At 48.3% G+C, this 26,780-nt stretch overlaps 12 protein-coding genes across 12 annotated transcripts; 6 read left to right on the top strand and 6 right to left on the bottom strand.

Moving 5' to 3' along the window:
* Positions 1-463: 463 nt before the first annotated feature.
* Positions 464-1,979, bottom strand: N7511_005635 (uncharacterized protein; the record flags this gene model as incomplete). The annotated part of the gene is made up of 3 exons (XM_057128012.1): positions 464-1,322; positions 1,371-1,448; positions 1,513-1,979. The coding sequence occupies 3 exons, from the start codon at positions 1,977-1,979 to the stop codon at positions 464-466; spliced, it is 1,404 nt and encodes a 467-aa protein (XP_056984529.1).
* A 720-nt stretch (positions 1,980-2,699) lies between these two features.
* Positions 2,700-7,502, bottom strand: N7511_005634 (uncharacterized protein; the record flags this gene model as incomplete). The annotated part of the gene is made up of 6 exons (XM_057128011.1): positions 2,700-5,424; positions 5,478-6,445; positions 6,494-6,811; positions 6,862-7,174; positions 7,228-7,304; positions 7,356-7,502. The coding sequence occupies 6 exons, from the start codon at positions 7,500-7,502 to the stop codon at positions 2,700-2,702; spliced, it is 4,548 nt and encodes a 1,515-aa protein (XP_056984528.1).
* Positions 7,503-8,180: 678 nt separating this feature from the next.
* On the bottom strand, positions 8,181-10,860 carry N7511_005633 (uncharacterized protein; the record flags this gene model as incomplete). Its single annotated transcript, XM_057128010.1, has 3 exons — positions 8,181-9,788; positions 9,848-10,231; positions 10,288-10,860. The coding sequence occupies 3 exons, from the start codon at positions 10,858-10,860 to the stop codon at positions 8,181-8,183; spliced, it is 2,565 nt and encodes an 854-aa protein (XP_056984527.1).
* A 488-nt stretch (positions 10,861-11,348) lies between these two features.
* N7511_005632 (NAD(P)-dependent oxidoreductase) lies at positions 11,349-12,074 on the top strand (the record flags this gene model as incomplete). Its single annotated transcript, XM_057128009.1, has 1 exon — positions 11,349-12,074. The coding sequence occupies one exon, from the start codon at positions 11,349-11,351 to the stop codon at positions 12,072-12,074; it is 726 nt and encodes a 241-aa protein (XP_056984526.1).
* Positions 12,075-12,996: 922 nt separating this feature from the next.
* On the bottom strand, positions 12,997-13,206 carry N7511_005631 (uncharacterized protein; the record flags this gene model as incomplete). The annotated part of the gene is made up of 1 exon (XM_057128008.1): positions 12,997-13,206. One exon carries the CDS (start codon positions 13,204-13,206, stop codon positions 12,997-12,999), a length of 210 nt encoding a protein of 69 aa, XP_056984525.1.
* Positions 13,207-16,050: 2,844 nt separating this feature from the next.
* Positions 16,051-16,305, top strand: N7511_005630 (uncharacterized protein; the record flags this gene model as incomplete). The annotated part of the gene is made up of 2 exons (XM_057128007.1): positions 16,051-16,155; positions 16,192-16,305. The coding sequence occupies 2 exons, from the start codon at positions 16,051-16,053 to the stop codon at positions 16,303-16,305; spliced, it is 219 nt and encodes a 72-aa protein (XP_056984524.1).
* A 665-nt stretch (positions 16,306-16,970) lies between these two features.
* Positions 16,971-17,844, top strand: N7511_005629 (uncharacterized protein; the record flags this gene model as incomplete). Its single annotated transcript, XM_057128006.1, has 3 exons — positions 16,971-17,051; positions 17,108-17,496; positions 17,553-17,844. 3 exons carry the CDS (start codon positions 16,971-16,973, stop codon positions 17,842-17,844), a joined length of 762 nt encoding a protein of 253 aa, XP_056984523.1.
* A 1,308-nt stretch (positions 17,845-19,152) lies between these two features.
* N7511_005628 (carboxylesterase/lipase family protein) lies at positions 19,153-20,808 on the top strand (the record flags this gene model as incomplete). The annotated part of the gene is made up of 1 exon (XM_057128005.1): positions 19,153-20,808. The coding sequence occupies one exon, from the start codon at positions 19,153-19,155 to the stop codon at positions 20,806-20,808; it is 1,656 nt and encodes a 551-aa protein (XP_056984522.1).
* A 474-nt stretch (positions 20,809-21,282) lies between these two features.
* Positions 21,283-22,698, top strand: N7511_005627 (phosphatidylinositol-specific phospholipase C; the record flags this gene model as incomplete). Its single annotated transcript, XM_057128004.1, has 1 exon — positions 21,283-22,698. The coding sequence occupies one exon, from the start codon at positions 21,283-21,285 to the stop codon at positions 22,696-22,698; it is 1,416 nt and encodes a 471-aa protein (XP_056984521.1).
* Positions 22,699-22,926: 228 nt separating this feature from the next.
* N7511_005626 (mitochondrial 54S ribosomal protein uL10m) lies at positions 22,927-23,973 on the bottom strand (the record flags this gene model as incomplete). The annotated part of the gene is made up of 1 exon (XM_057128003.1): positions 22,927-23,973. One exon carries the CDS (start codon positions 23,971-23,973, stop codon positions 22,927-22,929), a length of 1,047 nt encoding a protein of 348 aa, XP_056984520.1.
* A 281-nt stretch (positions 23,974-24,254) lies between these two features.
* N7511_005625 (anthranilate phosphoribosyltransferase) lies at positions 24,255-25,642 on the top strand (the record flags this gene model as incomplete). Its single annotated transcript, XM_057128002.1, has 2 exons — positions 24,255-24,614; positions 24,680-25,642. The coding sequence occupies 2 exons, from the start codon at positions 24,255-24,257 to the stop codon at positions 25,640-25,642; spliced, it is 1,323 nt and encodes a 440-aa protein (XP_056984519.1).
* Positions 25,643-26,136: 494 nt separating this feature from the next.
* On the bottom strand, positions 26,137-26,437 carry N7511_005624 (Rpo12/RPC10 RNA polymerase subunit family protein; the record flags this gene model as incomplete). Its single annotated transcript, XM_057128001.1, has 2 exons — positions 26,137-26,161; positions 26,229-26,437. The coding sequence occupies 2 exons, from the start codon at positions 26,435-26,437 to the stop codon at positions 26,137-26,139; spliced, it is 234 nt and encodes a 77-aa protein (XP_056984518.1).
* Between the last annotated feature and the right edge of the window lie 343 nt (positions 26,438-26,780).

Below are 26,780 nucleotides of genomic sequence, written 5' to 3'. Positions count from 1 at the left end.
GGAAGTTCTGCATGTGAGTGAGGGGTCGTAAAAACTACTCTAGATATAACAGCAGTTCATTTGAGACCTTGTCCATCGTTGCCTAAAAGATTCTGTAAGTGCTTATAGATCCTTTATTACTGGCTATTTTTTATTGGAAGCTATTATGTATGCCGTGCCAAGTAGCTCACGTGTCCATCTATTAGGTTGAGTCATGGTGGTCAAATTGAACATGCTAATTGGTAAAAATATTGTTCAAATTGACCGATGTAACGAACTACGCCATCCTATTCACTGTTAATGAGTAAGGAAAAGTGGCTTCCAATGGGAAGTGCCCATGTGTGATGGGCGTCTATGCCAGTAATTTGTCTATGGTATCGGAAATAAATTTAACCTTAGAGTCTATCCAGATAAATCTTTATTCAATCAAGCTCTAAAGCCCGTCAGACATAGTTCAAGAAATCACAAATTTGGATAGCTAATATCAAGCCGGACGACCACCATTGCGATACAACCACAATCTACTGAGATCTCGAATCTTCAATTTCGATTTCGGTCTCGTTCTGTTTGAATTTGGCTCACCTGTCCACCTATTTACCCCAGACAATGGCGAAACAGGGCTCAAGTTTAAAACTTCCGTCGCCGTGGCTGGTTCTTGGGAGAAATCGCGGAAGATTCCCGCATGATCGAGTATCTCAACAACCGTCTCCGGTCTGATAGAATCAGGTAATTTGGCTTGTTGTGTCGAATGAATAATGACATTCAAGTTCATGAAGTCGGTATCTTTGGGATCCCTTGTGAAGCGGTTCGTTGGGTCAAGCGGGAACATGCTATCCAGGTAGTGTTGATTCAATTGATGTCCAGCTTTGGGGTTGACAAACACATTTCCCATGAATCGGTTCTCGAGTTGGTCGTTGGGCATTTTCTTAGTGAAATGGAGTACCCCAAATCTGCTGGCGAAATCGTAGCTATTTGCATAATGTTCGACGTGCGGTATAGCACGATTGTGAGATCTCCCGGACGTCTCTCCGTTTGACAAAGACCCGGGGCTTGATACGTGGGATATCGCATCACGAAATGGGTTGTTGAAATGGTTCGCGATACTTCCGAATGTATACACCTCGAGATATTGCAGAAGATCTTGGGGCACCTCGTTAAGAAGCCAGTCCACGATCATACTACCCTCAATTCCGCCTTGGGAGTGTAATATGAGTATGACCTTCTTAACTTCCTTCTTATAAAGTGCTTTCTTGACCAATACGTAGCAATCCCTGACATCAGAGGTAGCAAATAGCAGAGATCTTTGGATGAGACATTGAATGATGTCGAACACCACGCCAGATCTGGATGGTGTCAGCAGAATATCGTCAGTTGGAAGATCAATTTCTTACGTTCTATTATGCACACCAATGACGGGGCGATGAAAGGTTCGGGAGAGACGATCAACGTTGTTTTGGAGCCAATTCTTTCTATACGAAATAGTCAGTAAACTCAAAAGATTTGGAGGAGAACAGATTGGCAGTGAAGACAAACCCAACGCAAATTCCATTGAGAAAAATCCAACATTCGTCATCGTGCTGTCTCCAGCTTCTGGAATCCTCATCCTCGGTTGACCTCAACCCGTCTTTTGGAATTCCCCGATTAAGGACTTGACATAACAACAAATTCAGCAAAATCACACCAACAACATACGAAACAAAAAGTGAAAACGGCACGTAAATCAAGAATGGAAGTGAGAGCAAGAAACCAAGCTGCAGAACAAACAGAATGGAGTGAAAGATGACGTCCAAGATATTGGCCAGCGATGGATACAACTCATCCAAGGGGCCCGACGGCCATGGGGCAATTGGTAAAAATATATAAGGGAGGTACAGTATGTTGCGAAAGAAGAGCCGGACATCAGACAGGAACAAATACCACGGTGATCCCGTATACCGTGGTAATTCCTCTGGATCTTCAACAGTCTGCAAGTTAATGACGTTTACAGATCGAGTCGGCATATTGACAGAGTGATCGTGGTGCTTTGGGGTAGCGCCTTGTAAACTCACTTGTCGCTGGATTTGGCGTTTTCGTGGAAACTGCCACCTTTATAATCTCGAGAAGAATGAAATCACATGTATTACCACTCGAAGGCCATGAAGAGCCCAAGAACCATGTTTTCTCCATTTTTTTTAATTAAAGAATACGAGCGCATCAATGACAAAATGACTGATGCAGAAGTCAGAGGTGGCATTCTCACCCGACCAAGTCAACGGTAAGGAAACGACTTCTCCCATAGCTGATATCCAGGACTTCTGCCTTCAATCAAGAGCTTATTTTCACATGCTCTCGCTCTTCTAAATATCCTAGCTGAATGCGCTTTCAGCTGCCAGTAATTTCATCCAAAGAACAATTGTTGGGTCATTGGACAGATCACTTCGTATAGCTATGATTATTGCTTGGCAATTGGCTGGGGCTGTTTGGAACTCCCCCACGAGGCCCCAGTCATGGATCTGATATCAGGATCTAGAATAATCTGTGCTGGGAAAAACTCGAATGAAGCTAGCAAGTACCGAGTTCCAAAGATAAACGTATGCCCCGAACATGACGCCCTGGAATGTCATTTCTCGTACAAAGACTATTTACGATTTCCTCGCTAGACCCTAACAAGGACTTTGTAACTCTAAACATATTATTCAACCGATTATCTCTCATCATAGTAATGTACATGTCGGCCAACTTTAAGAGTGCGCACTAGCCTTAAGACAACTTGTATGGATAAAAGCCTTGGCTCTTTGTATGTGATTCTCCCACCCCGGAAACATCGCTGTAGCGTTCACGGCCAGTCGGTCTCCAGGATTGATCTCAGAGATCCACTTCAAAGGAGCAGGCTTTGGTGACCTGTGGTCATAACGAACGGTAGCAACAGATTCCTCGATCTCTTCTTCTGTGTTTTCATCTGTGCGCACATGGAGATACTTTTCACCAGTAGTTGAGCACCAAATGACGCGATGTTTATGCCAATCGTAGCTTGCATGAACATTTCGCAATACCTCCGGTCCAGGGATTCGGCGAGCCGCTTCCTCAAATGGTCCCGGTGGACATTCACGGCTTGCATCAAACCATGAATAAGAGCCATCGTATTGTCCATGCAGGTGGGCGTCGCCACTGTACCCTTGGTCGTGACTGATGATTTCGAAGTCGATTCTTCTGACGGGGTGGTGTAAGTTTCCGAATATTGGGGCACTGCGTAGGTAGACCATTGTATCGCCATGTTGTCTTGCGGCGCACTTGTGTTCAACTCGCTCAGTTTCACTCACGAGCCAGTATTCGGCGAGATCGAAGATATGCGAGAGCAACGATGACGAAAACTTCCCAGATGTGGCCTTCTTGAGATAGAAGTACGCTTCGAATTGGTCTTTCGGAGTCTGGGGACAATATCCTACAGAAATTGTGGCCTTTCTCCAAGCTGGGACTTCAGGGATGGTGATGCCTTCTGGGACGTCAATTCCTGCATTCAGAAGCAGCTGAATCGCTTCCAGCGCATCATTCGAAATTGCTACATCCAGGGCTGTATGGCCATCTGATGTTGCGGCCTTGGAATCAATGCCAGATTGCAGAAGAATTTTCACAACTTCTTGAACATTTGCCTCGCAAGCAAGATGAAGAGCTGTTTCCCCATTATCATTCTTGGCGTCTATCATGGCCCCATTTGCAATGAGGTATCCCACCACCTCAGCAAGGCCTTTGCTGCACGCTCCAAGTAAGGCTGTGTTTCCAGATTTGTCCCGCGCCTCCAACATGTCTCGTCCCCCAGGGTGACCAATAATGATCTTGACCGTTTCTAAAGATCCACTGTAGGCAGCATGATGAAGAACTGTTAGGTTCTGGAAATCTACTAGTAAGCTTTCCGGATGACGTTTCAAAAGCATTTCAACAACAAATGCTTGTCCCCATCTAGCTGCCATCAACAGAGCATCCGCAACAAATCCCTCTTCGCCCTCCATGAGTGCTCCATCATCCCAGGTGAGGAACATCTCTGTGACTTGAACATGACCATGAAGAATGGACAAGGCCACCGGAGGGGCGCCCCAGTAGTCCTCACTGGTAGCAAGGCGAGCCCCGTATTTTGACTTGAGAAGGACCTCACAAATGTTGATATAACCGTGTTCTGCAGCCATGTGCAGTGGGTTTCTGCCAAAGTCGTCTCTGAGCTCGTCAAGGGTTTCACTCAGCTCATAGCTGTCAAGGGCACGCAAGAGCTCCACCATTGCATCCTTGTGTCCCCACCATGCAGCGGCGCGGAAGGGTGTAGTTCCTCCATGTGCCTGAACCAACAAGGTCTCGATACCTTCCTTCTTGGACAGGATTTTGGGAATCATTGCTCCGTTTCCAGTCAGAGCTGCGACTAGCAAAGGCGTATGGTCAAAGTGCGCCCTAATTGTAACATCGGCCCCATGGTCCAGGAGAATCTCAGCCGAGCGATCACGTCTGTGAGCTAATGCTATGTGCAGCGGCGTGAAAAACGAATATCCCCTCTGGTTCAAAATTTGGGAGGTGGAAGGTTGGCTCAGAAGCAACTCCAGTGTCGTAACATGTTGGCCGAATGCTGCCCAGTGTAAGACATTGCCAACGAAATCATCAAAAGAGTCAACAATTATCTCGGGTCGTTGAGTAATTAAGTCTTGGATCAAAAAGTCCATTCCGAAGTATGCCGCAATGTTGATCAATTTTATCGATCGCTCGCTCCTTGCCAGGTTGTCGCCCATCTCAGCCCCATCGACACCAGCAATTCCACATAAGAGAGTGCGCACCGTGAATATAGACTGCAGCTTGAGATTGAAAAGGGCAAGGACCGCCGTTCTTATTGCATTCTCGGCTTCATTGCAGTTGGCCTTTTTCGCATGAAGTCCCCAATGAAGTGCTGCGTATTCCAGGAATGGGAATTTGGCAACGGTCTTTGAGAACGCCGTGGTGTGGATTTCTTTAGTCTCTGTACAGAACATAGACAATGAAAGATATTGAATACAACGCTTCGCGATGTAAACATCAGCATTGGGGAATTTGGCTGATTTGACTGAGTCGAGATATTCCTGAGCGGTGGAATGGGTAAATTGAATTCTTCCCGAGACATCCTCGATCGTAACAAGACCAGCGCAGGTTGAAGTGAGCAATTCTCCAGGAATCAAGTCATTAGGATCTATTTCGTCATCTTCTTCTTGGAGGGTCAAGGCATATTGCAAATCCTTTAAGCTCAACGGCCGTTGGGCGTGAGCGATCCACAGGACGATCATCTCGCCAAGTTCCCGATCTTTCTGTGGCTGGTCAGAGATACGAGAAATCGCGTCTTCGTATGTTCGTGAGATGGCATTTTCTCCTTCTGGCAAGTGTCTTAAACTAGCTTGGATACCCTTTGTGGTGTGCTGGTCTGCCAGAGCGTTAAGGTGAAGCTTGACAAGGAGGAACCTAACTCATACTGTCAGAATCGAAATCTTTCTCTAAGCATAGACGACACTCACATTCCATTCGCCTTTTTTATTACCGTATCCTTGATTTCCCGTTTGAGCTTGTTGTTGTGCATCAGCTTCGAGGAGAGTCTGCTAGACTGTAGTCGTCCATCGATATACTCTGTGAGATCCGTTTCCTTGGCTCGAATCTCCAGTTGAGGAACATCACTGAAAGGAGATGTTTTCTCTTTTGGAACTCGGGATGTAACCAACAAATTTTTGCTTTTGGGTAGGTTTGATATCAGATAAAGTAGTTCATCTCGAGTTTCGGTCTTGAGTTCATCGAGGGCATCCAGCATAACGAATACCCGAGAGTACTTGCTCAATTCATCTGAAAGCATGTTCAGGACGGTATCGGTTGTTGGAACCACGGATCTTTTCAGATAAGTTGTCTCGAGTCGTTCACATTCGGCCTCAGTGAGGATGCGGTTTTGCATCAACTGCCTCCATAGCGAGAGCAATATGTTGTGTGCTGTTTGATTCAATCGGTCTTTATAATCACAAAATGCGAAGATAATCGCATCTTGCTTCTTGTGAAATTTTTCCTGGAGATAATTGACTGCAATTGCGAACAAAGTCGTCTTTCCTGCTCCGGGGATTCCAGGACACCAGAGTGTTTTCCCGGCAGCTGACAGCCACTGCTGAAAGCCTTCAGTCTCCAGAATCCATTGCCCGGTGTTTTTGTGTCTAGTGAGAAACACATCGCTATACCGCGCTGAAAAGTCAAACTTGGCCAGGAAGTTAACAATGCCTTCATGGCGCTCTTTGTTGAACTTTAGCTTTCTTTGAACGCCAGACTCGGGTCCAGACATTTTGCTTGCAATCAGTGGTCTCCAGCCTTTGTACATGTCGGTGATTTTGGCGGATACACTCAAGAAAGAACGGTCCTCCGGGCCAGAGTACTTGTTAATTTTGAAATGATCAGTGTTCAGATGAACCTTGTGTGGACCCAATGCACCAGCAGACTCTTCGTTGACAACCTGCGATAGAGTTAGCTTTGCTGAGCCGGCACGTGTACCAAAACATACCAGATCCTTGATCAGTCCTGGGATATAGATTTTGTTTCCATAGTCTGTTTTCCTTTGCTCAATAAAAGCACAGAAAGGAATCATATTCCTCTCCAGGAGACGCTGAAAGCTGTCAACCTTGTCCAAAAGAACAGTGCTACCGAAACCTAAATATCCATTAATTCCATCGTCGGCGCCGGCCACCTTCAAGGACTGGATGACCACCGATGCCAGCTGCTGGATCTTTGACCCCTTGAAGGGGCAGCCCAGGAAGATAAGTCCCACGGTAAGCTCAACCAAATATTTCAAATTTTGCTCAGTCTCCGCGTACAACAAAGCCTACAAGTTTTGTTAGTAGATATATCACTCGTGCCAGGAATACCACTTACATGTTGAATAACGTTTCCACCCAGACTATGTCCAATGAAAATGAGGGGTCGATCACTAGAGTCTTCTCGAAACTCATGAATTGCCTCAGCTAGGTGTTTGCCGCAGACCTGAAGCCGAGTCGTGGCAGCGTCAAGATGCCACCTTGACTCGTAGTTGTATGCCAGAACCCGTGCCCTAGGCACTTTCTTCGGTAACATGTCGTCGTCGCTCAACCAGTTCACGAGACGTGGCTTGCCGTCCACCATCTGCGTGTCATCTTTCCAGGTCCATGACCAATCGACATTGGAGCCAAGGCCATGAACAGCGACGATACTGCGCGCCTAATTAACCAATTGAAGGGTTATAGGCGGTTTTCAAATACTTACTCGATTTCTGCATCTTCGGCGCCAATATTATCTGACTTTGGATAAAGAATGTCCAACGCGGGTCGGTTTCCAACTTTCTGTGCGGAGGGTTAGATTGTGCGCCAATTTCTGATTGAGATCTCCCATACCGGTTTCTTCTTTGCTAACAAATTTGGCTGCAGATCCTTGCGCGTGCTCTCGCGCGATAATTGACGCTTATGCAGATACCAAACACACACCAAAACAGCTACCCCGGTCAGAGAAATAAGCTGGGTTGTTCCCCGCCTCATGTCCATGATTTCACACAGAGACGAAGCCCGAGAGGTGTCATGTATTTAACCAAAGTTTTAAAATACGAAAGCACCGCACAAATTATTCCGGGGGAGAGCTCAAAATAGGTGCAAAAAAAGTAAGCCTCCTTATCGTGCTGAGTCAACAGCTGCGGCTGATGCATTTGACACCTGGGCGACGGGGCTTTCTACGCAGAGCTAAATTTTGTCGCGTGGGGTCCATTTGGCTGATACGAGAAATAAGCACGCCATTCCGGATCGAGAGACCAATCATTACCATCTTCAGGCGGTGGCTTGCATATTCACAAGGGCAGGACCAATCCGTGATTAGTGGCGTCTGACGCGGGAAGACATATACCAATTTAGCAGACTTAGCCTTGATCATCGCATGCGAGTTTACCGGGCTTCTTCTTTGTTGGAAGTTATATTTGAGCTGGCGGACAAGAATGGCTGTGCGACGTTGACAAAACCCTATTTGACTAGGGCGGGGCCGCGTGGGTCGGCCCGAAATAGATAAGGCTTTGCAGGTCCCTGGTTGAGCATGGCGCCTGGTTTGATGTATGACAGTGTTTGCCTGCAATATGATCGACAAGGCAGACACCGCAAATACTTGTCTAGGTCAAAGAAAACAGTCTTGAGAATTGAATTCATTGGCGAGAAGCAAAGTCCCCATCTCATCCCGTCTCATCCCATCTCCTGTGCAGATTCGACCCAGTTGTACCAGTTCATTTCTCCATCAATATCCATGTTCATGTCAACAGCGTCGACAGAAAGCGCCCCGGACTCGGAAATGATATGTCCATCAGTCCACATCCAGGGAGCAATATCTCGGTCGGTTGCCGCTGCCGCTTGGTCCGGCAACGACGATGAAAAATGCGTTGAAATAGAATTCTGCTCAGCTGCGGTCTCCACGGTTGAACGTGGTAACATTTCCAGATTTAAACCATAGAAGCTCGTAGCTGGCACATCTTTTCCGGCATAGTCGGCACCAAAATTGGGAATCCCCAGCTCAACATAGCTGCTATCGGCATGTTGAGCAGTCGCAATAGGATCTGGTGTTGCTTGGCTCGGATTTTGAGAAAGGTTTGGTGCACTGGGGTTTGTAGTTTCATCTAGATTTGAAATAAGCTGGCGCCATCGCCCAAGGAATAAATTTGCTGAGTCGGACCCTTGGGGAAATGGTCCGAGACTCGATGGCAATGGCAGATCGCGGTACTCCGTCTCTAGCTGTTCGGTAGCATGACGGTCGCTACTCAACCGTTCAAGCTCCTTGTCTCGGTGTTGTCTTGCTTTATTCATGAGCCTTCGCAGAGGAACCCAGATTCGGAGGCTTTTGTCCAATTTTGATTGATTTGGGATAAGCCAGACACTGTGAAGTGCCACCCAGGCTCTTTCCGATATTGGAGACCATGGGCGCCGCGAAATTTCAATCATCATATAGACAATGGAGTACCAATGCGTATAGGTTTGAAACGCCCACCGCCAGTGGCGACACGAATTCTCATTGTTCAGGGCATGGTTGTATTCAGCAACTTCAATTGCCGATATCAAATGTTTCGTACGAAGATCTCCAGCAAGTTCATCTTTGGCAGTAGAAAAAAGTAGAGGCAGGTAAATGAGCAGGGCCATCTTGGCCATGGTAAGGCGGGCGACGATTACTATCACCCAATATGTGATATTTCCGGAGTCAGTGGAGTATTGAAGGAAGTTTTTCTCAAGGGTCTCGTAAATTTGATTCAGCGAGCGACCCTGCTCATTCAGACTGGGTGCCTTGTCTTTGAAGCCGTGGGACATCATTTGCATTGTGACTTGGCATATTCCAAAGGTAACGCGTGCGACGGACATGTCGGTCAAACCATCATGCTCTTGAGGGATTTCTGCTGACTCCGGAGCGATGTCGACATCATTAATATTCAGGGGTAGTTTGGTGTCAAAGCTAGCATTTGTGATGGTATAGTCGGATCCTTGGTTTTCGGATGCTCTAACGTCTAGAAGGCACAGCACCCACCATGCTCGCCGCCTCATCTCAACTTCGTAAGGTGTCAAATGGGGAAAATTCGATCCATCCCGGTGGAGTCCAAGAGCTTGTCCCATCCGGATAAGTAGCCCAGTCATCATCCATACAAACCTTGGGCTGTCATGTCGACGGACAAGAGCAATGAAGATGGCGAATGCTTGAACCAAGACAAGGTCAGGTACATTAAGAAAATCGGCCCTGGCAAGAGCATGCTCAAGGCCGTGGCGGTATTTAAGATTGAGTTCAGCCTTGGGGACTCCAAAGTTTGTCATGACCTACGTGTAGCCAGAGGTGAGTTTCAATTCACAATTTGAACTCCAAATTGAATGCTTACATCGTCTTCTTCCATCGAGGTTATGGCAGCATAGTATATTGAGAACATCAATGCTTCGTTGACTGGTGTGAGTTCCTTCATCTCACGGCTTCGCCAATCCCGAACCATCGCTTTGATGGTGGGAAGGTGGACAATTTGGAGAACAATATTCACGTTTTCAGCGAACACGTCCAGTAAGAAAGGAATCTGTGATGGTAACGGGTGAAGATTTGTCAGATTGGGAGCAGCAGTGCTTAGGTTGTGACGAAATAGGAATGCATGACGATCCGATGGAGTCTGCTCAAGTTCCTGGGTAGATGGGGTTTTCTCTGGCGATGTCTCAGCATCTGATGTATCAGAGTCCTCCATTTGTAGACTTTTTGCGTCCATCTTGAGGCCATCAATCTAAGAAGAAGATTAGCTCTCGTTCCTTCAAATGCCGCAGCGCGAAGCAGGCCTACCTCGTCATTGACCCGGGACCAGAAAGCACTACTGATATAACGACTCCGACTTGCATCCCGAAGAACCAATCTTCCAAAGTGGTCCTGGACATCTCCTGTGCTATTGGGTGTTGCATGCGACGGTTGGCCAGTTTCATGCACAATACTCTCCGGCGATCCAAAGCCGGACGACCCTTCAGCCGAATTCGCGGCCGACTTGGCCTGCTCCAGCTGACTGGTTAGATCTTTGACAAGACTTTCTAAAGTACGCAGTCTTTCCATCACTGCATCAGCAATCGGGCCCACATCCTGTGACGCCTGTGGGGGTGAGAACGCGCCGTTGAGACGATCGAGGCGACGAGCCCATCTCGGAAGACGATCTGAGGAAGGCAAAACACACGCGATATTTGCACGACGACAGTTTGAGCATGGCGCCCGCTTATCACAGCGAACTTTGCGCTTTCGACACACCACACAACTGCGTGGCTTCGGCGCAGCTTCGGCGCGGCCTGAGGTGTCGAATCTCGCGCTTTTCTCGGCGTCCGAGGCCGACGCGAACGCGGCTGAACTCCCCTCGGCCCTGGTCTGGAGCATTTCTTGTGACATCCTGGAGGCTCAGCTAAGCTTCTTCAGGGATAACTCCCAGTCGCATTATCCTGTCGCCTTGCCGGTAGAACGATGACTCGGACGGGCGAAAGGTTAATGGTCTGCATTGGGGATAGCGGGCGCGACAACCAACGAGAGACGTCCGTTTCCGCCTCTGCGCCGTTGAACAACTCTGACCCCGATTTGTTGAGCGAGAAATGAGCGAGAGACGCTGACTGCCTGGTTAACCAACGATGGTTACTGTCTGAACGGTCGCGCCCCTCGGCTTTGGGTCGCACTCGGCGTAGGAGTTCGTATCAGCCAAATTATGTATTAAAGAGCACTGCGACCCAGTCTCAAGGGCTTCATTATCAGACAGCCTTCGTCTTGCAATTTACTACTGCCTCATTTCTCAATATAATTTTCCTAGGAGACTTCACAGTACTGGCATCAACGTATCTCCTACTTGCCTGACCATCCACCAGCCACTCAACACAATGACTTCCAATACCAAAGTCGTCGCTTTCCTAGGCGCGAGCACCGGCGTCGGGCTGTCCGCCTTGAAGCATACACTTGCTGCAGGACATCAGTGCATAGCGCTCTGCCGGAATCCCTCAAAGCTCACAGCCATCCTTCCAACAGAGTCAACCCCAAACCTGAAAGTCATCAAAGGAAATGCGCACGATGTCGCCGCCGTATCCAAATGCCTCCAAACTGATTCTGGCACCATCGTCGACGCTATTGTGACCACCATCGGCGCAAAGCCCGCTGGGCTCGGCGTCGACGATCCAGATGTCTGCAAAAAAGGTGCAGCCGCCATTCTGGACTCCCTCGCTGAGCTTCGAAGCAAGGGAATCACTGGCCGCCCGCATATCATTGCATGTGGCACAGTCGGATTCTCGCGGTTCGGTCGCAGTATCCCTTTTGTCATGATTCCCATTTATGCTTTGTTTGTTCGCGTCCCGGGCGCTGACAAGGTGGTTATGGAAGATCGATTCGCGCAGAGTGGGGAGTCTTTCACCATCATGCGCGCTACTCATTTGGTTGACGGAGAGTCTACCACGGCTATTCGTGTTGGCATTGAGGATCCCAAGACAGGCGTTGAGTCCAAGGTTACGGGCTATACTATCTCCAGGGAGGATGCGGGGAGATGGCTCGCCGAGAATTTGGTTTTGCACATGGAGGCGAAATACCTGAACAAGAATGTGACTATCACTTATTAATTTCATTCTCGCGATGTGGTATTGTCTTTGGGGTCGATTGACAAAGTCATATTTAGGGTCTGACGGATTGTAATGTACGAAATGCATCCAACTATTTTTTTGGTCTCAATTTGAACCCCCACTGGTAGTTGTCTTCAAAATCCTCAGTATAGCATACACCCCATTATCATCAAATTATTCATTAAGTTGTGACCGTCATTTGTCTCATCGTTGTGGAGAGTTGGACAGGTGAAATCGATAGATTTGTTCCGATCAAGGATTCTTATAACTTCTCAGCTCCGAGGACATGAAATGCGACCTTGGAGAGGACCCAAAGCAGAATACTAGAAAGAAAAATTTACCTCGACATTCAAAGTTCGTGATCAATCGTAGAATTACTCGTCAGGACAATCCTCGTCAGACGAGTCGCCAGAATCTGAGCCGCATTCGCAGTATATACTCTTACAGTATGGACAAGGCATTTTCAGCAAACCAAGAGTGAGCGCTTGATCAAAGAAGAAAGTCCGAGAGTAACGAGGTGAGACCAACAGTATTTGTATATCTGACTTGCATGAAGTTTGCTATGCCCCCCGCTTCCATGTGAAGTTTCGCACTCGTATCTTCCGTTGTAAGTTTTTACAGATTAGCTTCTTTGGACACATTGACTCTGCATAAAAGTATGTTGCATATTGGCTGGCACCTACCAGGACTGAACAAGCTATCGAAGCACGGGTCATGACTACGTGGTCAGTTGTGCTCGGTGCCGCATACCATATCCAGTCGCTGGCCACTCATGTTGGAGACCAGTCCATCAACGCCAAGTGCCGATTATAATGTTTAGTCTTGAGATTTCTGAGGAGATTAAATGTTCTTGATTGAGATGATTTAACAACAGTATTTCCATGTTCGCCATTATGCGTCACGATTTATCTTACATACTCCATTAGCCGACTAGGGCCTCATGCATCTCCTTTGGATCACCGAAGTCTACCAAAGCGTTCACAAGATATTCCTCGGACCGTGTGTTCTCGAGCCGAGCTGCATCCCACATTACCCACCCCCATGCGTGTAGCTCATCTGGAACGTACTCTCCAAAGATATTGGACCAAGTTCCACCCCACATGAGCGTCCAGGCAAATGGTGGCAGCTGCATCATTCCATCTGGGTCCAAGTCTCCGCAAAATGGCAGGGGGTCTCTTCAACGCTGTCTTTCATCACTATCCGAGGGCATGTACTTCCATCGTTCAATTTGTATATCAACATCCGTTGCAGAGGGCATGCCTTCAATCAAAGTACCACGGCGAGGAATTGAGGCCTGCATCTTTGAAACACGATCGGCATGATCTTTGATTTTTTTTTTTGATTTTGAAATTAAAGCAGTGTGGCAGCTGGAGGCCCCGAGTAAATGTACCATTGACGAGATCTTCTGGGTAAACTTTTCAATCAAGTCAATATTAGCTTTCCTTGAACATATAGCCCATTCCTCAGCTCGTGAAAGAAACAATGTAGGAGATGAAACTCAATCCCAACCCGTGGGTCAAATGCCCTATCGGGGGTCCTCGGACGTTCCGGGCAGTCAGGACCGAAATTTTGATTATTTTGTCAACATCGGGTTGAATGGGATCAAACATCTGTCTGTATGTTTCCCTTGCAAACGACGAGACACACGTCATTTCCTCAACCTCCCAAGGTTCAAAGATACACAAGAAGTCTTTCAACAAGTCGAGATCCTCCACACCCCACACGGCGTGGAGATGTGATTTTTCCCTGTTAACAGCACCATAGAGGTTACAGCAAAGTTGAAATCGGTAGAAAGCACGCGTGACTCGTATTTCCTCTATTTTACTCAAGGCTTTTAGCATCCTAGGCTGGCTGTTCTTATGTCCAAAACTCTCCAACGTCCGAGCACATAATACTGTATGAGAGGCTGAACAACAGAGTGGTGGAACTTGACCATTTTCATAATTTCCTGATTATTGAGATGTTGATGAAGATGAAAGGCCAAGAACCGGTCCTGTGCCCGGAATTCATGGTAAGTCTTAAGGAATTCTGTAGTCAACTTATCGCTGCGGTTGTTTGAGAAATCAACCGAGCTGAAAATGTGGACTGCGTAGGCATCGACGGCCACACTATGCAGCGTCGATTGGAAGCTTCGACAAAGCGAGAGCTTGGGGTACAATCTGAACTGGTCGTAAAATGTGGGCGAGGTCATAACAAGAGACTGAAAGGAGTCCAGATCCATTGCGGAACGTATTTCGAGCATGATATCGCCCGGAAGTGCCTCCATAGTTATGCACTGTGGACTCTTCGCGTGAATTGTTCTCGTGTCTGGGAGAAGTGTATTTGGTGGGCTCGTTGTTACCAGTACTGGTCTTCGAGCATCTGATAAGTCATCACAATCCAGGTTGGTTGAAATGTAATCCGCATCATACATCTGATGCATCTGAGATGACTTTCGAGATAGGGAAGGGTCTGGGGTAGAGTGTAGAACACGGAGGACTTACTTTCGTGACACAAAGTATCCTAAGCCAGTGCCTTCAGACTAGCACTTTGAATATTGGCTTCTGTTAGATCCGCTGTAGCAGATCAAAAACCAGGTTTTTAAAGGAATAAGGGACGCTGGACAGTCACGAAGTTGATGACTCAAGTTTCTGTTGCGCAGAACATTGAAAGTCAATATCAGATCCCCTCAGCCCAAGATCTGGGGACTTCGGCTTGCCATACTAAGCTTCCAAAGATGAGATGTCGGAGTTCGGCAAGGGTTGCTTGTTGTAGAGAAGACTGACTGACGGGTCAATATGTAAATAGAGAGAGCCGAGAGAGAACTAAGAGAGAACTAAGAGAGAACTAAGAGAGTGCTACTTCTTTATTATATCTTAAAGTCGAAGACATTTCTCAAGGTTTTCTATGATTTTACATCGTTCTACACCTTTTCATAAAAACTCTCTATTGAACACGACTACCACTATCAACCGCGCCCTCATCGACCACGCCTTGGGTGGCTACGTGCTATGTGGTATAGCATCATTCAGCAGGTCGTGAGACAAGTTCCTGCTTACTATGCATGCTACATTTTCCTACGACCCGACCATGCATGGCTTTGATCTATTACCCTTATTATGCCAAAAGCACATTGCCAGGAGAGCAGACCTTCTTTCGGCATATTGATGTGAACCTGAACGACTTATCTCACTCTGGATGCAGGCACGCCATTCTCCAAGGCAGTCTTTCGCTTAACCATGACGATGAAAATAACTGCACTGAGTTAATCTTCGGCATGCACCTTCACCTGCAAGAATGGTGGTCTGATGTCAGACAGAGACAGCGTACTGCTGATGGCCCTATCCACCGTATCGAGCCATAGATGTGGACAAGTGATAACGCTGCCAAGTATCAGACAGATTGGACGAAGTAAATATGTCGCGCAGGAGATGTTAGAGTCAGCTATATGAAAAGGGGATGGCGCGATAGCAGTCTGGTCAAAACAGACGGGTCGACAAATGGCGGCAAAAACCCAACAAGAAGTCAGGTCAGGGAGCTCTAGGCAAATGACGCCAACCAGGGATAACCAGATGCTATATCAAGGAGCATAATAATCAGAAATCGTGAATCAGAAAATGAGTGGCATGTTGTATCTGTCTGTTCTTCTCTACAGTCGTTTATTGCCCATATCACTCTTCGAGGATTTTAGTGCCTGAGGCACTACAATATTTACTTTGTTTATAGTTCCTAAAAGTTTCGAATATATATATTTATATAAGACCTAAGCCTGGGCCTCTGGCCTGGCGAAAGATGAATCATGTAGTAACTAACTGACTATTAAACCCTATAGCAATCTCTTAGCCCCGACGGGTCTTACGGGTAGGAGCCGGGGGCGATGATACCCGTGTTAAGGCACGCGTATCTAAGAATAATACGCCGGCTATACCGTCAGTCGGAGCCCCTAGAAGATAAATAGGATAATGAGAAGACGCCCTATTCATACTATGACTCAGATATGGCAGCCGACTGGTTTGCGATCCAAAGTCTTTGCGGTGTCAGCTACCCAATAGAGGTGCCAGAGAACCCCACAAATGTCACTGATATTGCTGGATTCGCACCTGTAAGTTACTCTACTGGAACCCGAACTTGAATTCAGCCTGTGGCAATCTGGTGCTTGGGGGGTGCGTACTGCGTGGATGGACCGACCACTTCATCAATTAGCTCTGTTACTGCTGTATCTGCAACGGCCACTACGGCGCTCAAACTATAGTCACTCTTGATGCTCTCAGCTACCTAAGAGTTGGCGTGATAGCGATTTATTATTACTACTTCTGACTTCTACTGTTACCATTTGTTGTTTGTCATGCCCAGGTAGTCATCGCCTTCAAACGTTACAAGCATATTTGAAAAACACATTGCTGAGATTGTAATCTTTATTTAATTAGTCGCCTCCGCAGGGGCCCAAGTTGTAATATAGAGCTTTCCAAAGTTGGAAAATCCATGTCTCTTTGTCCCACGATGCCACTAAGACAGGGCCTGGATCCCGAGGTCGCCACCTCTAGTGTCATCAGCAGAGTCTTTTAAAGTGGCTACTAGCTGGTTCATTAAATTTGACCTATAAACGTGCCTGCGTTGACTCGGATATTGCACAGTCCAATTTCTGCGGGTGCATCGGTTCGGCAAATGTGGGGGCAAAAGCTTAGCATATGGTATCTGAATCTAACGTACGCAGCATTTTTCTTTCCTTGCTTTTTTCTCCGTCATTCTCCGTGTCTCGCGGCCGTCTACGATACTCCGTACGTTTCTAATAAGTGACCGTGTCGCTTCTGCCTTGACTTTCTTTCTCACGCCCCTCTTTCCTACGAACATTTTTGTTTTCAGAATACCCCCTTATTGATTTCAAAGCCACCATCGCTCAGCAAACAAGCGCCTCAAATGTCTTATCTACCGACAGGATGGACCCTGGAGCGACTTCAAACAGCAACAGTCAATGATCTACGCCAAATACCAGAGGATGTAAGTGATTCTACCAGCAACAAGAGAAAATAGATTACTGATTCTCTGGATCATAGAAACTCCACGAGATTGATGAAGACCTAATTCCAGTCGAAAATGTTCCAGTTCGACAAGTCATCGGCCGTGCAATTGTTAACGAAGACCAACGGAAAAAACGCGTAGAGCGCGGCATGCCACCCGCGCCCCGGGTGCCGCTTTTTGAAAACAATGACGATCCAGTAGTGGAGGTAGTAGAAAGAGGAGGGTTTGACGACTTTGGGTTTATCGTGTTTCGGACAGATTACTCCGACGAACAACGCTGGGAGCAGTGGCATAAAGAGTTCCACCGCATACTTGACGCCTCGATGCAGCTCGCTAGCGGGGGAAAGAAAATTGAAGATAAATGCTTCATGCCAACCTACGAGGACGAAGACCTGGCTGGTGCGACCCATAATGAGATCCTCCAGTCAGACCATTCTCCTATGCTTTGCAGCTCGGGCTCTTTACTGATTATCGTGATAGGGCATATTACGGGTACCAAGAGACTGAAGGTATCCTCCCGGGACTTGACATTGGTATGTGTCTGGTTGTCGATTCAGCTGTTATGGATTCTTTAAAAACCGATCAGCCGTGGATTTATGTATTGGACGTATCATTCGATCATGAGAGTCAGCCTGCACGGGGAGAATATCCAGGCTACTTCCGAGTTGCCGTGCAGTCTGTCATCACGGAGCTCTACCCGATGCTCACGGCGATGACACCGCCGGAACTTTGGCCTGAGGATAACAGAATATGGGTGTCGGCCATCGAATAGATTATTCGAATGGATATCAAATGCAGCGGAAAGATAGAATACCAATCTCAGGTATAGTGTACTTGATATGGTGGGAGAGCATGACTGCCGTCAGGCAGTCACAGTAACCTTTTAGTTCGGTGTGCAACCTACTTAGCTCTCCTAATGGGTTGTAACACGATTGCTTTAGACCCGTTATTAACTCGTTAAGTTGTGAAATTTATACACTGGACCGGCCTTCTTACTGATTTCCAGTACGCTAAGCTTAAATCAGATAACAGTGCTAAATGCCTCAGCCTAAGATTATAGAGTAGAGTCTCGAAGACGCGAGATACGTACTATTGCTTCAACTGGATAAAAGCGCCTGCATAGCTATTGCGATACTAGTTATTCTGCAGCAGGTTATTTCAACCTTGATTGGTTGATTGATTTCAATCTATGGATACTTCTAATTTTTTGGCCGACCTCGAAGTATAGGGGCCGTTACATTTTTGCACCACACCCACCCCTTTGTTCCCGGCAATGCAAGGCCGGAGAAGCTACGTTGAGTGCTCAAGAATTTCTCCGTCATCTGTTCATCTAGATCAGGAGTACAAATCTACACGTTTCGGCTTCATCAATGACCCAAAATCAATATTTCTCAATATTATGTTTCATATATATTGAGTCCTATTAGCTATCTCTTTTCATCTTCGGCTTTTCTCTCTCCAAGTTCTACTCCTTGTTTCGGGGATCCAAATGTCCCATACTACAGTCTGTCTCCAATTGAACGTCATAAAGAAGAACCAAGGATGTTCATTCAGCAACCCTACCAAGATCATTGACTATGCTAGATTTTCAAATGAATGCATTCATAATCGGATGATGGAATTTATTAGCCACTGCCGAGAGTGGATGATCAAGAAACATGCGCAATTGGACGATGATTATCAGATGCGACTTGTTCCGTCATCATGTTAACCCCGAACGAATCACCAATTCAACTAGTCAATTCGGGCTCAATTTTGACATGCAGACCGAGGTATTCTCTAAGTGAAGATCCACTTGGTTGCCAACAGACGGGTGCCTTGCAGAAAGTCGAAACCAGAACCAAACAAGAACCAGTGGCGGACCGCGTGTCCGGTGGGGCCGTGAGGTTAAACCGAAGATCTTCGTCAACTTACTCGATTTGGAGACCGAGGCCGACTATGCAACCCGAAATGTAGAACTCACTGTTGAAGTTGGCATTGTACCCTGGCATGGATCAGCTATTTAAGAAGATCGTCCCACGACACCTGGTATTGTTCTCCAGGCCTGTACGTCCAATCTCTTCTGCCTTTGTGATTGACAATGGTTCCACTTCTTTCAAAGGCTCTTTTGTCCCTGGCGCTGGGCACTTCGGTCGCTCAGGCTCAACTTTGGGACAAGGTCATTCAAACCAGTTATGGCCCAGTCGAGGGATTTGAGTACTTCAACCAAACTACTCTCGACAAATACTTCAACGGCACTGAGTCCAATGTTGCTGCTTTCCTGGGTATCCCCTTCGCCGCTGACACGGGATATCAAAATCGTTGGAAGGCACCGCAACCTCGAGAGTCATGGAATGAGACTCTGCAAGCAAAGAACTTTGGTCCCGCCTGTCCTACTAGTTCGAATTCGGACATCAGCGAGGACTGTCTCAGTCTGAACATCTGGACCAATGCCAAATCTGCCAGTGATAAGCTTCCTGTCATGGTGTGGAATCAGGGCTCTGACGAGACTAGCAACAACACCTGGTGGTACGGCGGTGGTATGGCTCTGAAGGATGTCATTCTTATCACTTTCAATCGTCGAGATGATGCATTCGGCTACCTTGCTTCTCCTGAGCTCAACGAGGAAGGCTATGAGGCCTTTGGGCACAAGACTTCTGGCAACTACGGAATCCTTGACCAACTCGAGGTTCTCAAGTGGGTGCAGAAGAACATTGCCAAGTTCGGTGGTGACCCAGACCGTGTTGTCGTTGCCGGCCAGTCATTCGGTTCTTCTCAGGTCTACCATGCGGTCAACAGTCCTCTCTTCACCGGTTACTTCCATGGCGGTATCTCGGAGTCTGGTATCAGATATCCTTACGATACCCTTCTCGCAGGTCTGGCCACTTCCTATGTGAACATGTCTACTGCCATCACCAACGGTGCAAGCTACATCAAGGCTCACAATGTCTCGACCATTGAGCAGATGCGTACGCTCTCAATGGAGGATTTGATTGTAGGAGCTTCAGACCGTGTTGGAAACAGCTCCATCTGGTGGGTTACCGCGCTGTCAGCCGGCTACCCTCTCATCTTCAAGCCTGTTCTCGATGGCTATGTGATTCCCTCCACATATCTCGAGACATTGAAGAATGGCCCTGCCAACGACGTTCCCGTTATCACCGGCAACACAAAGGACGAGTCTGGTGCTTCTCCCTCCACCGATTACACCCCTGAGGAATACAAGTACTACTGCACCCTGAAGTACGGCAACCTCTCGGAACGCTACTTCAAGCTATACCCCAGCCACAACAACGAAACTATCGCTTCTCGGGCGTGGAATGCTGCTGCCCGTGATACTTCTCTCGTTGGGTCATGGGCCTACGCTACCGACTGGTACAAGGCCGCATCCTCGGACTTCTACACCTACTACTGGACGCACGCACCCCCAGGCCAGAACCAGGGTGCCTTCCACCAGTCTGAGATCATGTATGCTCTCAACGCTCTTTATGCCAACGATGAGACCTACCCCTTCACCAAAATTGATTATGAGATTCAAGAGAGAATGTCTGCTTATTGGGCCAACTTCGCCAAGACCCTCAACCCTAACAAGGGAGGATCCTATACTGGCAGTCGCGCGTTGCCCCGCTGGACTCCTAACAGTGCCAATGGAACTCAGGTCGTTATGGAGCTTGGTAATCAGTTCAAGAATGTGCCCATTGCTAAACCTCAGCAGGTGGATCTTCTCATGGACTACTTCCACCAACAGACCCCTTACTAGAGGGGTTCTGAATTTGTACAAATAGGGTTCCTCGCTTGATGGACAGAAGTCTATGCATGGTTCTGTCATGACAGCCATGCGATTCTTTGGTATAGATTCCGGGCAGAAACCCAATCTGGGTCGATGACTTCATCAATAAATATCAGATTCTAAACCACTCCGTGGAAAACAATCATCCAGATAGATCTTCCATTTCTCTTTCTCTTTCATTTTCTTTCTAGTAATGGCATTAAAGCCGAGGGGACTGGGATACTTGAGCAAGTAGAGCCAACAGGGCTGAACTCAAGCATGCCCCAATGATTCCCAAAGGAGAATCTCCGCCCTGTCCTGTGAATTTCCTCACGAATCAGCGTGCGCCAAGATCAGTTCTCCGGAGATCGCCCGCTGAGGGGTAAATCCACGATCTCCAGGCAACCATTCAATAAACCACTTCGATCTGATCTTTCTCGATCTTGAGATCATTCACAATTCACCATGGTTGCCGAGCACCTCACCCTCCGCAACAACACCTCCACTCCAATTGTCTTGAAGCGCATTGTGCGCTTCAAGCCGGAGGAAAAGTCATTTGGTGCCAGCGCCTTTACACTGGCTTCCAATCTGACCCAGGTTCTCACAAACCAAACGCGCAGCCCATCTGTTGCCCTCATCAAGCATGACAGCCATCCCTTCGCCGAAGAGGACGAGGACGTCCACCTAGAGCCATTCGAAACCAAGAAGACCGACCTCCGCGCCTTCATCGACTCAGAAAAGGAGCGCACGCGTCTGATCTTCGAGGTCGAAGGCCAAAGATACCAAATCCAGACGCCAGTTCCAACAGAGGAATCAGCAACCATGAAAGCTCTAGACGAGAACCCCAAATTCCAGTTCACAGGCGTCTACGTAACCCCAGAATCCCACCTAGCAATCTTTTCGTCGGCCAATCTAAACGCCTGGATGGGCGAACTCCGCGACGACACCCTCACCTCAGCCCTCTCAATCCCAGGCACACACAACTCGCCAACCTGCCACATGGCACCGCCCTCAGTGCGCTGCCAGGCAGTGAGCCCGCGCGAGCAACTTGAGAACGGCGTGCGCTTCTTCGACATCCGTGTGCAGCCCCAATACCCAGAAGACGCAGCCCGCGACGAGCTCATCCTCGTGCACAGCGTCTTCCCCGTCTCCCTGACAGGAAATAAGTACTTCCGCGACCTAATGCGCGAAGTAAACGAATTCCTCGACCGAAACCCATCCGAGACGCTCATCATCTCCGTCAAGCGCGAAGGATCCGGCAACGCAACAGATGAGCAGCTCTCGCGCATCCTGCACGACCATTACGCCCGCCCCGATAGTCGGTGGTGGGTGCGGCCCAAGATCCCGACTCTAGGCGAGGCGCGCGGCAAGGCCATCCTCCTGCGCCGGTTCAACCTACCGGAGAACCTCAAGGGCGAGCATGGCGGCAATGGCTGGGGCATTGATGCGGCGTCGTGGAATGACAATACTGCCCATGCGATGTGCCCCAGTGGCCAGCTTTGTATTCAGGATTTCTATGAGGTCATGGAGAAGCCGAGTATCGAGCAAAAGATCAAGTATGTCGCGGAGCAGGTCGACCGCGCTAGTTGTTGTTGCTATCCGTTTGGGGTTCAGCCTGATGCGCATGCGACAAGCGCGTTCCCTTACTATATCAATTTCTTGAGTGCTAGTAACTTCTGGAAGACGAATACTTGGCCTGAGAAGATTGCTGCTAAGGTTAATCCTGCTATTGTGGATTATCTTTGTCGGCGGAAGAGGGATGGGGATATGGATTGTTCGACTGGTATTCTTGTCACGGACTGGGTTGGTCTGGATGGGAATTGGGATCTTGTGCGTTGCATTGTTGGTATGAATGCCAAGCTGCGCCTGAGACAGCAGTAGATTATAGATATCCGTACATTAAGAGGGTTTGGGACTTTCGGGCGTGGTTGGGTCTTGTTCATATTTACATACCAGGGTTCGATGGGGAAAGAGGATAGCTGGAAAATATGATTTTCTCAAAATAATTTGTCGCAAGTATACATTCATCCAAGAACAGGAAATGGGGGTCTTGATGAAACGCAGGAATATGATCTATTATACAGAAATAACACAATAACCATGGCCAGATTAAGACGACTCGCTCTTGTCGCCTTCCGGTCCCTTCTCTTCCTCTTCCAGAACACTGCGGCGGCTCTCCATGGTGAAGTAGAGGCTCTTTCCTGTTCCCTCCAGGGTGGAGGCAACGCTGGAGCTCATGCTCTGCAAGGCAGTGACAAGCTGGGAGCGGAGGCCGTCCATGCCACCCTCGATGCTGCCAACCCACTTGGTCTGGTTGATATCGAAGACATGGTTATCGATACGAGCGGCCAACAAATTGATCTTGCGGAGACCGTTCTGGACGATAGGGTCGTGGTATTCAGGGTTGGCCTTGCGAGTGGGAGCAGGGAAGCCGGCCTCCTTGGGGGTGAGGATCGATAGCGCGGCCTTCATGTGCTCTGGCGAGACATTGGGGATGGATAGAACAGCAACGGGTCCGACAAGGAGAGTCGAAAGGTCGTGCATGCCCTTGAGGTTCTTCACTGCGGCGTGGGCAGTGCGAGACAGATCGTGTGTCAGGGCTGGGTCGTCCTTGGAACCGGAAACCGCAGGGAGCTCGGCGGAGGTTTGCGTGACGGGATCAATGGCACGCGGGGGGCGTCCTGAGGCCAGCGAGGCCTCACTCGGCTTAAAGTAGTCGACAATGCGCAGAGCCGCCTCGAAGATACTGGTCTGGATAGTCTGGATTTTAATGTAAGGAGCGAGAGGAGGAGCTGTCCGGCCCTCGGCGGCGATCTTGTCATCCACCTTCTTCAAGGCGTTGGTCAGTTCTCGTCGAATGGCAGCCCATTCCATGGACTTCAAGTTGTTGTGTTGGAACAGCACAATGAGAGGAGACGTGCGGAGGAGGGAGGTGTATGATCGCAGGAGCTGCGATCGGCGATATTCGGGATTGCGATGGGAAGGTGGCTGAGTAGGAGGGAATCTGGAAATGGGAGCTGGCGAGTGTCTCATCTGCTCAATAGGAGCTGCGGGTGTAACAGCTGGAGCGGTGCTTGCGCTCCTCGTAATTCGGAGTTCATGTTGGCAAACAGGGAATTGGCGTCGAACTGACGAGAGCCTTAATCGAGGGGGCATTGTGAAGATTTTGAATTTGAATGGCAATTGAACCACTCAATGCCTGAACAGTTGTTAAACAGGTGATGTTGGTCGAGACAGCCTCCGGGAACTGCAAAGCGTAGTGATATTTTTCGAGTCCCAAAAGGGTAAAGCGTAGCGGATGGCGGTGAAGGGTTCTGCCGGGTGCATACATCCAGCAATTGGTGGGGGTTGACTCATTGGATTGCTTGCTTTTGTCAACACTGGTTAGGATATCTTTTAAATCTCTGAGGATACTTGCAAAGCTCCACATTCTCACTATGGAGATCATTGAACCAACTGCGCCCAAGCGCCCCGATCCCATCTCAATCTCCCCGCTCCTTCAGCGGCTGGCCTACCCCCCAACAGCAGACCTTCGAGTCAGCGCAGAGAAGATTGCAGAGGTCGGCGCGGATGAAATTGCTGCAGCTTTCGCCTTGATCTTTGAGGATCGACTGTCCCATGTTCAGACTGCTGCACTTTTGACCTTGCTCCACTCAACTGGCAAAGACCGGGATCCTGCGGTAATTGCGAAATGTTCTCAGGGTATGCGAGATGCTGCTTGCCAGGTCGAGAAGCCCGCTATGAAGAAGATTATCAAGGCTCGTGGAAAAAAGGAGGGAAACTATCAGGGTGGATTGGTATGGCTACTTGCCCCTCACTTCTACTGACCTGACGGCAATAACTAACATCACTTGTTGTCTAGTGTGATATTGTTGGAACTGGCGGAGACTCTCACTCTACTTTCAATATCTCTACTACTTCCTCAATTGTTGCATCCCCGCTCTTAATGACCGCCAAACATGGAAACCGTGCTCAGACCTCGTTCTCTGGATCTGCGGATGTTCTCCAATCCATTGTGCCTATCGCACCCAACATTGATGCTGTGAACGCCGAAAACCTCCACAAGGTGTACGAGAAGACCAACTATTCGTTCCTGTTCGCCCCCAACTTCCACCCTGGAATGATGTATGCCAACCCTGTTCGCCGCGGTCTTGGTCTCCGAACCATTTTCAACCTGATGGGTCCCTTGGCAAACCCCATCGACTGGGCAATTGAAGCTCGTGTCGTCGGTGTAGCTTATCAGAGTCTTGGTCCTGTCTTTGTCGAAGCTCTCAGACAAAGTGGTGCCAAGAAGGCTCTCGTTGTCTGTGGCCAAGAGGACATGGACGAGATCAGCTGTGCCGGACCCACCAACTGCTGGAGACTCTCTGAATACCCGAACCCTGCCTACAAGGAGTCTGATGACAATGATGACTCCAGTGATGAAGAGGACCCGAATCCTCGTACACTGGTAAAGCTCGATACTTTCCAGCTTCAGCCGTCAGACTTTGGTCTCCCCAGTCACCCACTGTCTTCCGTGTACGGACGCAAGATGCCCAAGGATAACGCTGCCAAGCTCATGAGCATCCTCCGCAACGAGCTTCCGCGGGACGATGCCATTCTGGAGTTTGTTTTCATGAATGTCGCTGCTCTCTTGGTCACCTCAGGTGTATGTGAAGCTGACACTAGCAACATGGGACCTGGCGATGACGGCAATGTCATTACCGAGCGTGGTCCCGGAGGTGGACGCTGGAAGGAAGGTGTCCGCCGTGCCCGCTGGGCAATTGAGAGCGGCGAGTCTCTGAAGTGCCTGGAGCAGTTCATTGAGGTCAGCAACCTGCTTTGAAAAGTTTCAACTCATGCTACATAAATTTTGGATTTGGTTTATTTTTTGATCATATTTTGGGGAGCTTTCGGGTCAGGTTTCGCATAGTAAGTTCAGCTTTTGTATGGAGTGCATCTATATACCCTATGTCTGGGTATTCGAAAATTCTTAGTTTTAGTTTTCTAATGAAAAAAAACAAATGAACTTCTCTTCTTCTCTGAAAGCAATGATCATTGTTCTATTTGAAACGATAAAGCTTACAGCCGTTTTATTCACACATCCATGTCTCGACCGGAGAACGCGGCCAGAGCAACGCATACTCACAGTCCAAGAGCATAGAAAGGAGGACAACAAACATCTGCATAAATACAGTAGATCCCAAAGCGCCTTTTAAATGCATAATTCGTCAAAATCAAAGATATCCTCGGGCCGATTCCTCCAACTCCGTACTAGTCCCTGGGACATCACATTGCCAACCAGGGCCAGCCGCTTCAAATCGATCTTGAGCAAAGAATTTACCGGGCCTGGAACTGGACCATACTATCAAATCGCAAAAAAAGGTCAGCTCAAGCACTTGCGAACAAAGATTCTGGTAAAAAAAGCTTACCGCTTGGTCCGCTCCTTGTACAGCACACGGTGACCACAGTCCTTGCAGCGGATCTGGTCGCCACGCTTGAGAGGGACGCGGGCAGAGCACTCGCCGCAGAGGTACACAACAGAGGGGCTGTCAACGTTCATGGCGCTGCCGTATCCGCCCTGGGTGTCGAAGGCGTTCTGGCCGCCCATCGAGGGCACCTGGTAAGCTTCGCGAGACATCGTTGGTATATGTTTCGGGTGGAATTTAGATGGATCAAGGTGGCGCGATTTGATGGATACTGCAAGAGGTAGGGTGCGATGTGCGAGTATGGACTATTGGATCGTGCGACTTGGATACTTTTTCTCTTCGGAGCGGAATTTTTGGATGTTTAGTCATTCGGGAGCTAATGAATGAGTCAGCATGTTGGTCCGTGCGTCCTATGCAGGCGAACTCATGTATAGCCTCATTTTGGAAATTTGGTTTTACTTTCTTTGGAAGGAGATGAATTACAGAGTAAGCCTCCGTGAAACTCTTATAGGGGACACATGGTTTTATGATATCTATAGTCATGAGAACTAAGTA

This window comes from Penicillium nucicola (assembly GCF_028828085.1).
Source record: "Penicillium nucicola strain IBT 29836 chromosome Unknown utg000005l, whole genome shotgun sequence".
Taxonomy (NCBI): Eukaryota; Fungi; Ascomycota; class Eurotiomycetes; order Eurotiales; family Aspergillaceae; genus Penicillium; species Penicillium nucicola.
This window is presented reverse-complemented; position numbering and strand designations above follow the sequence as displayed.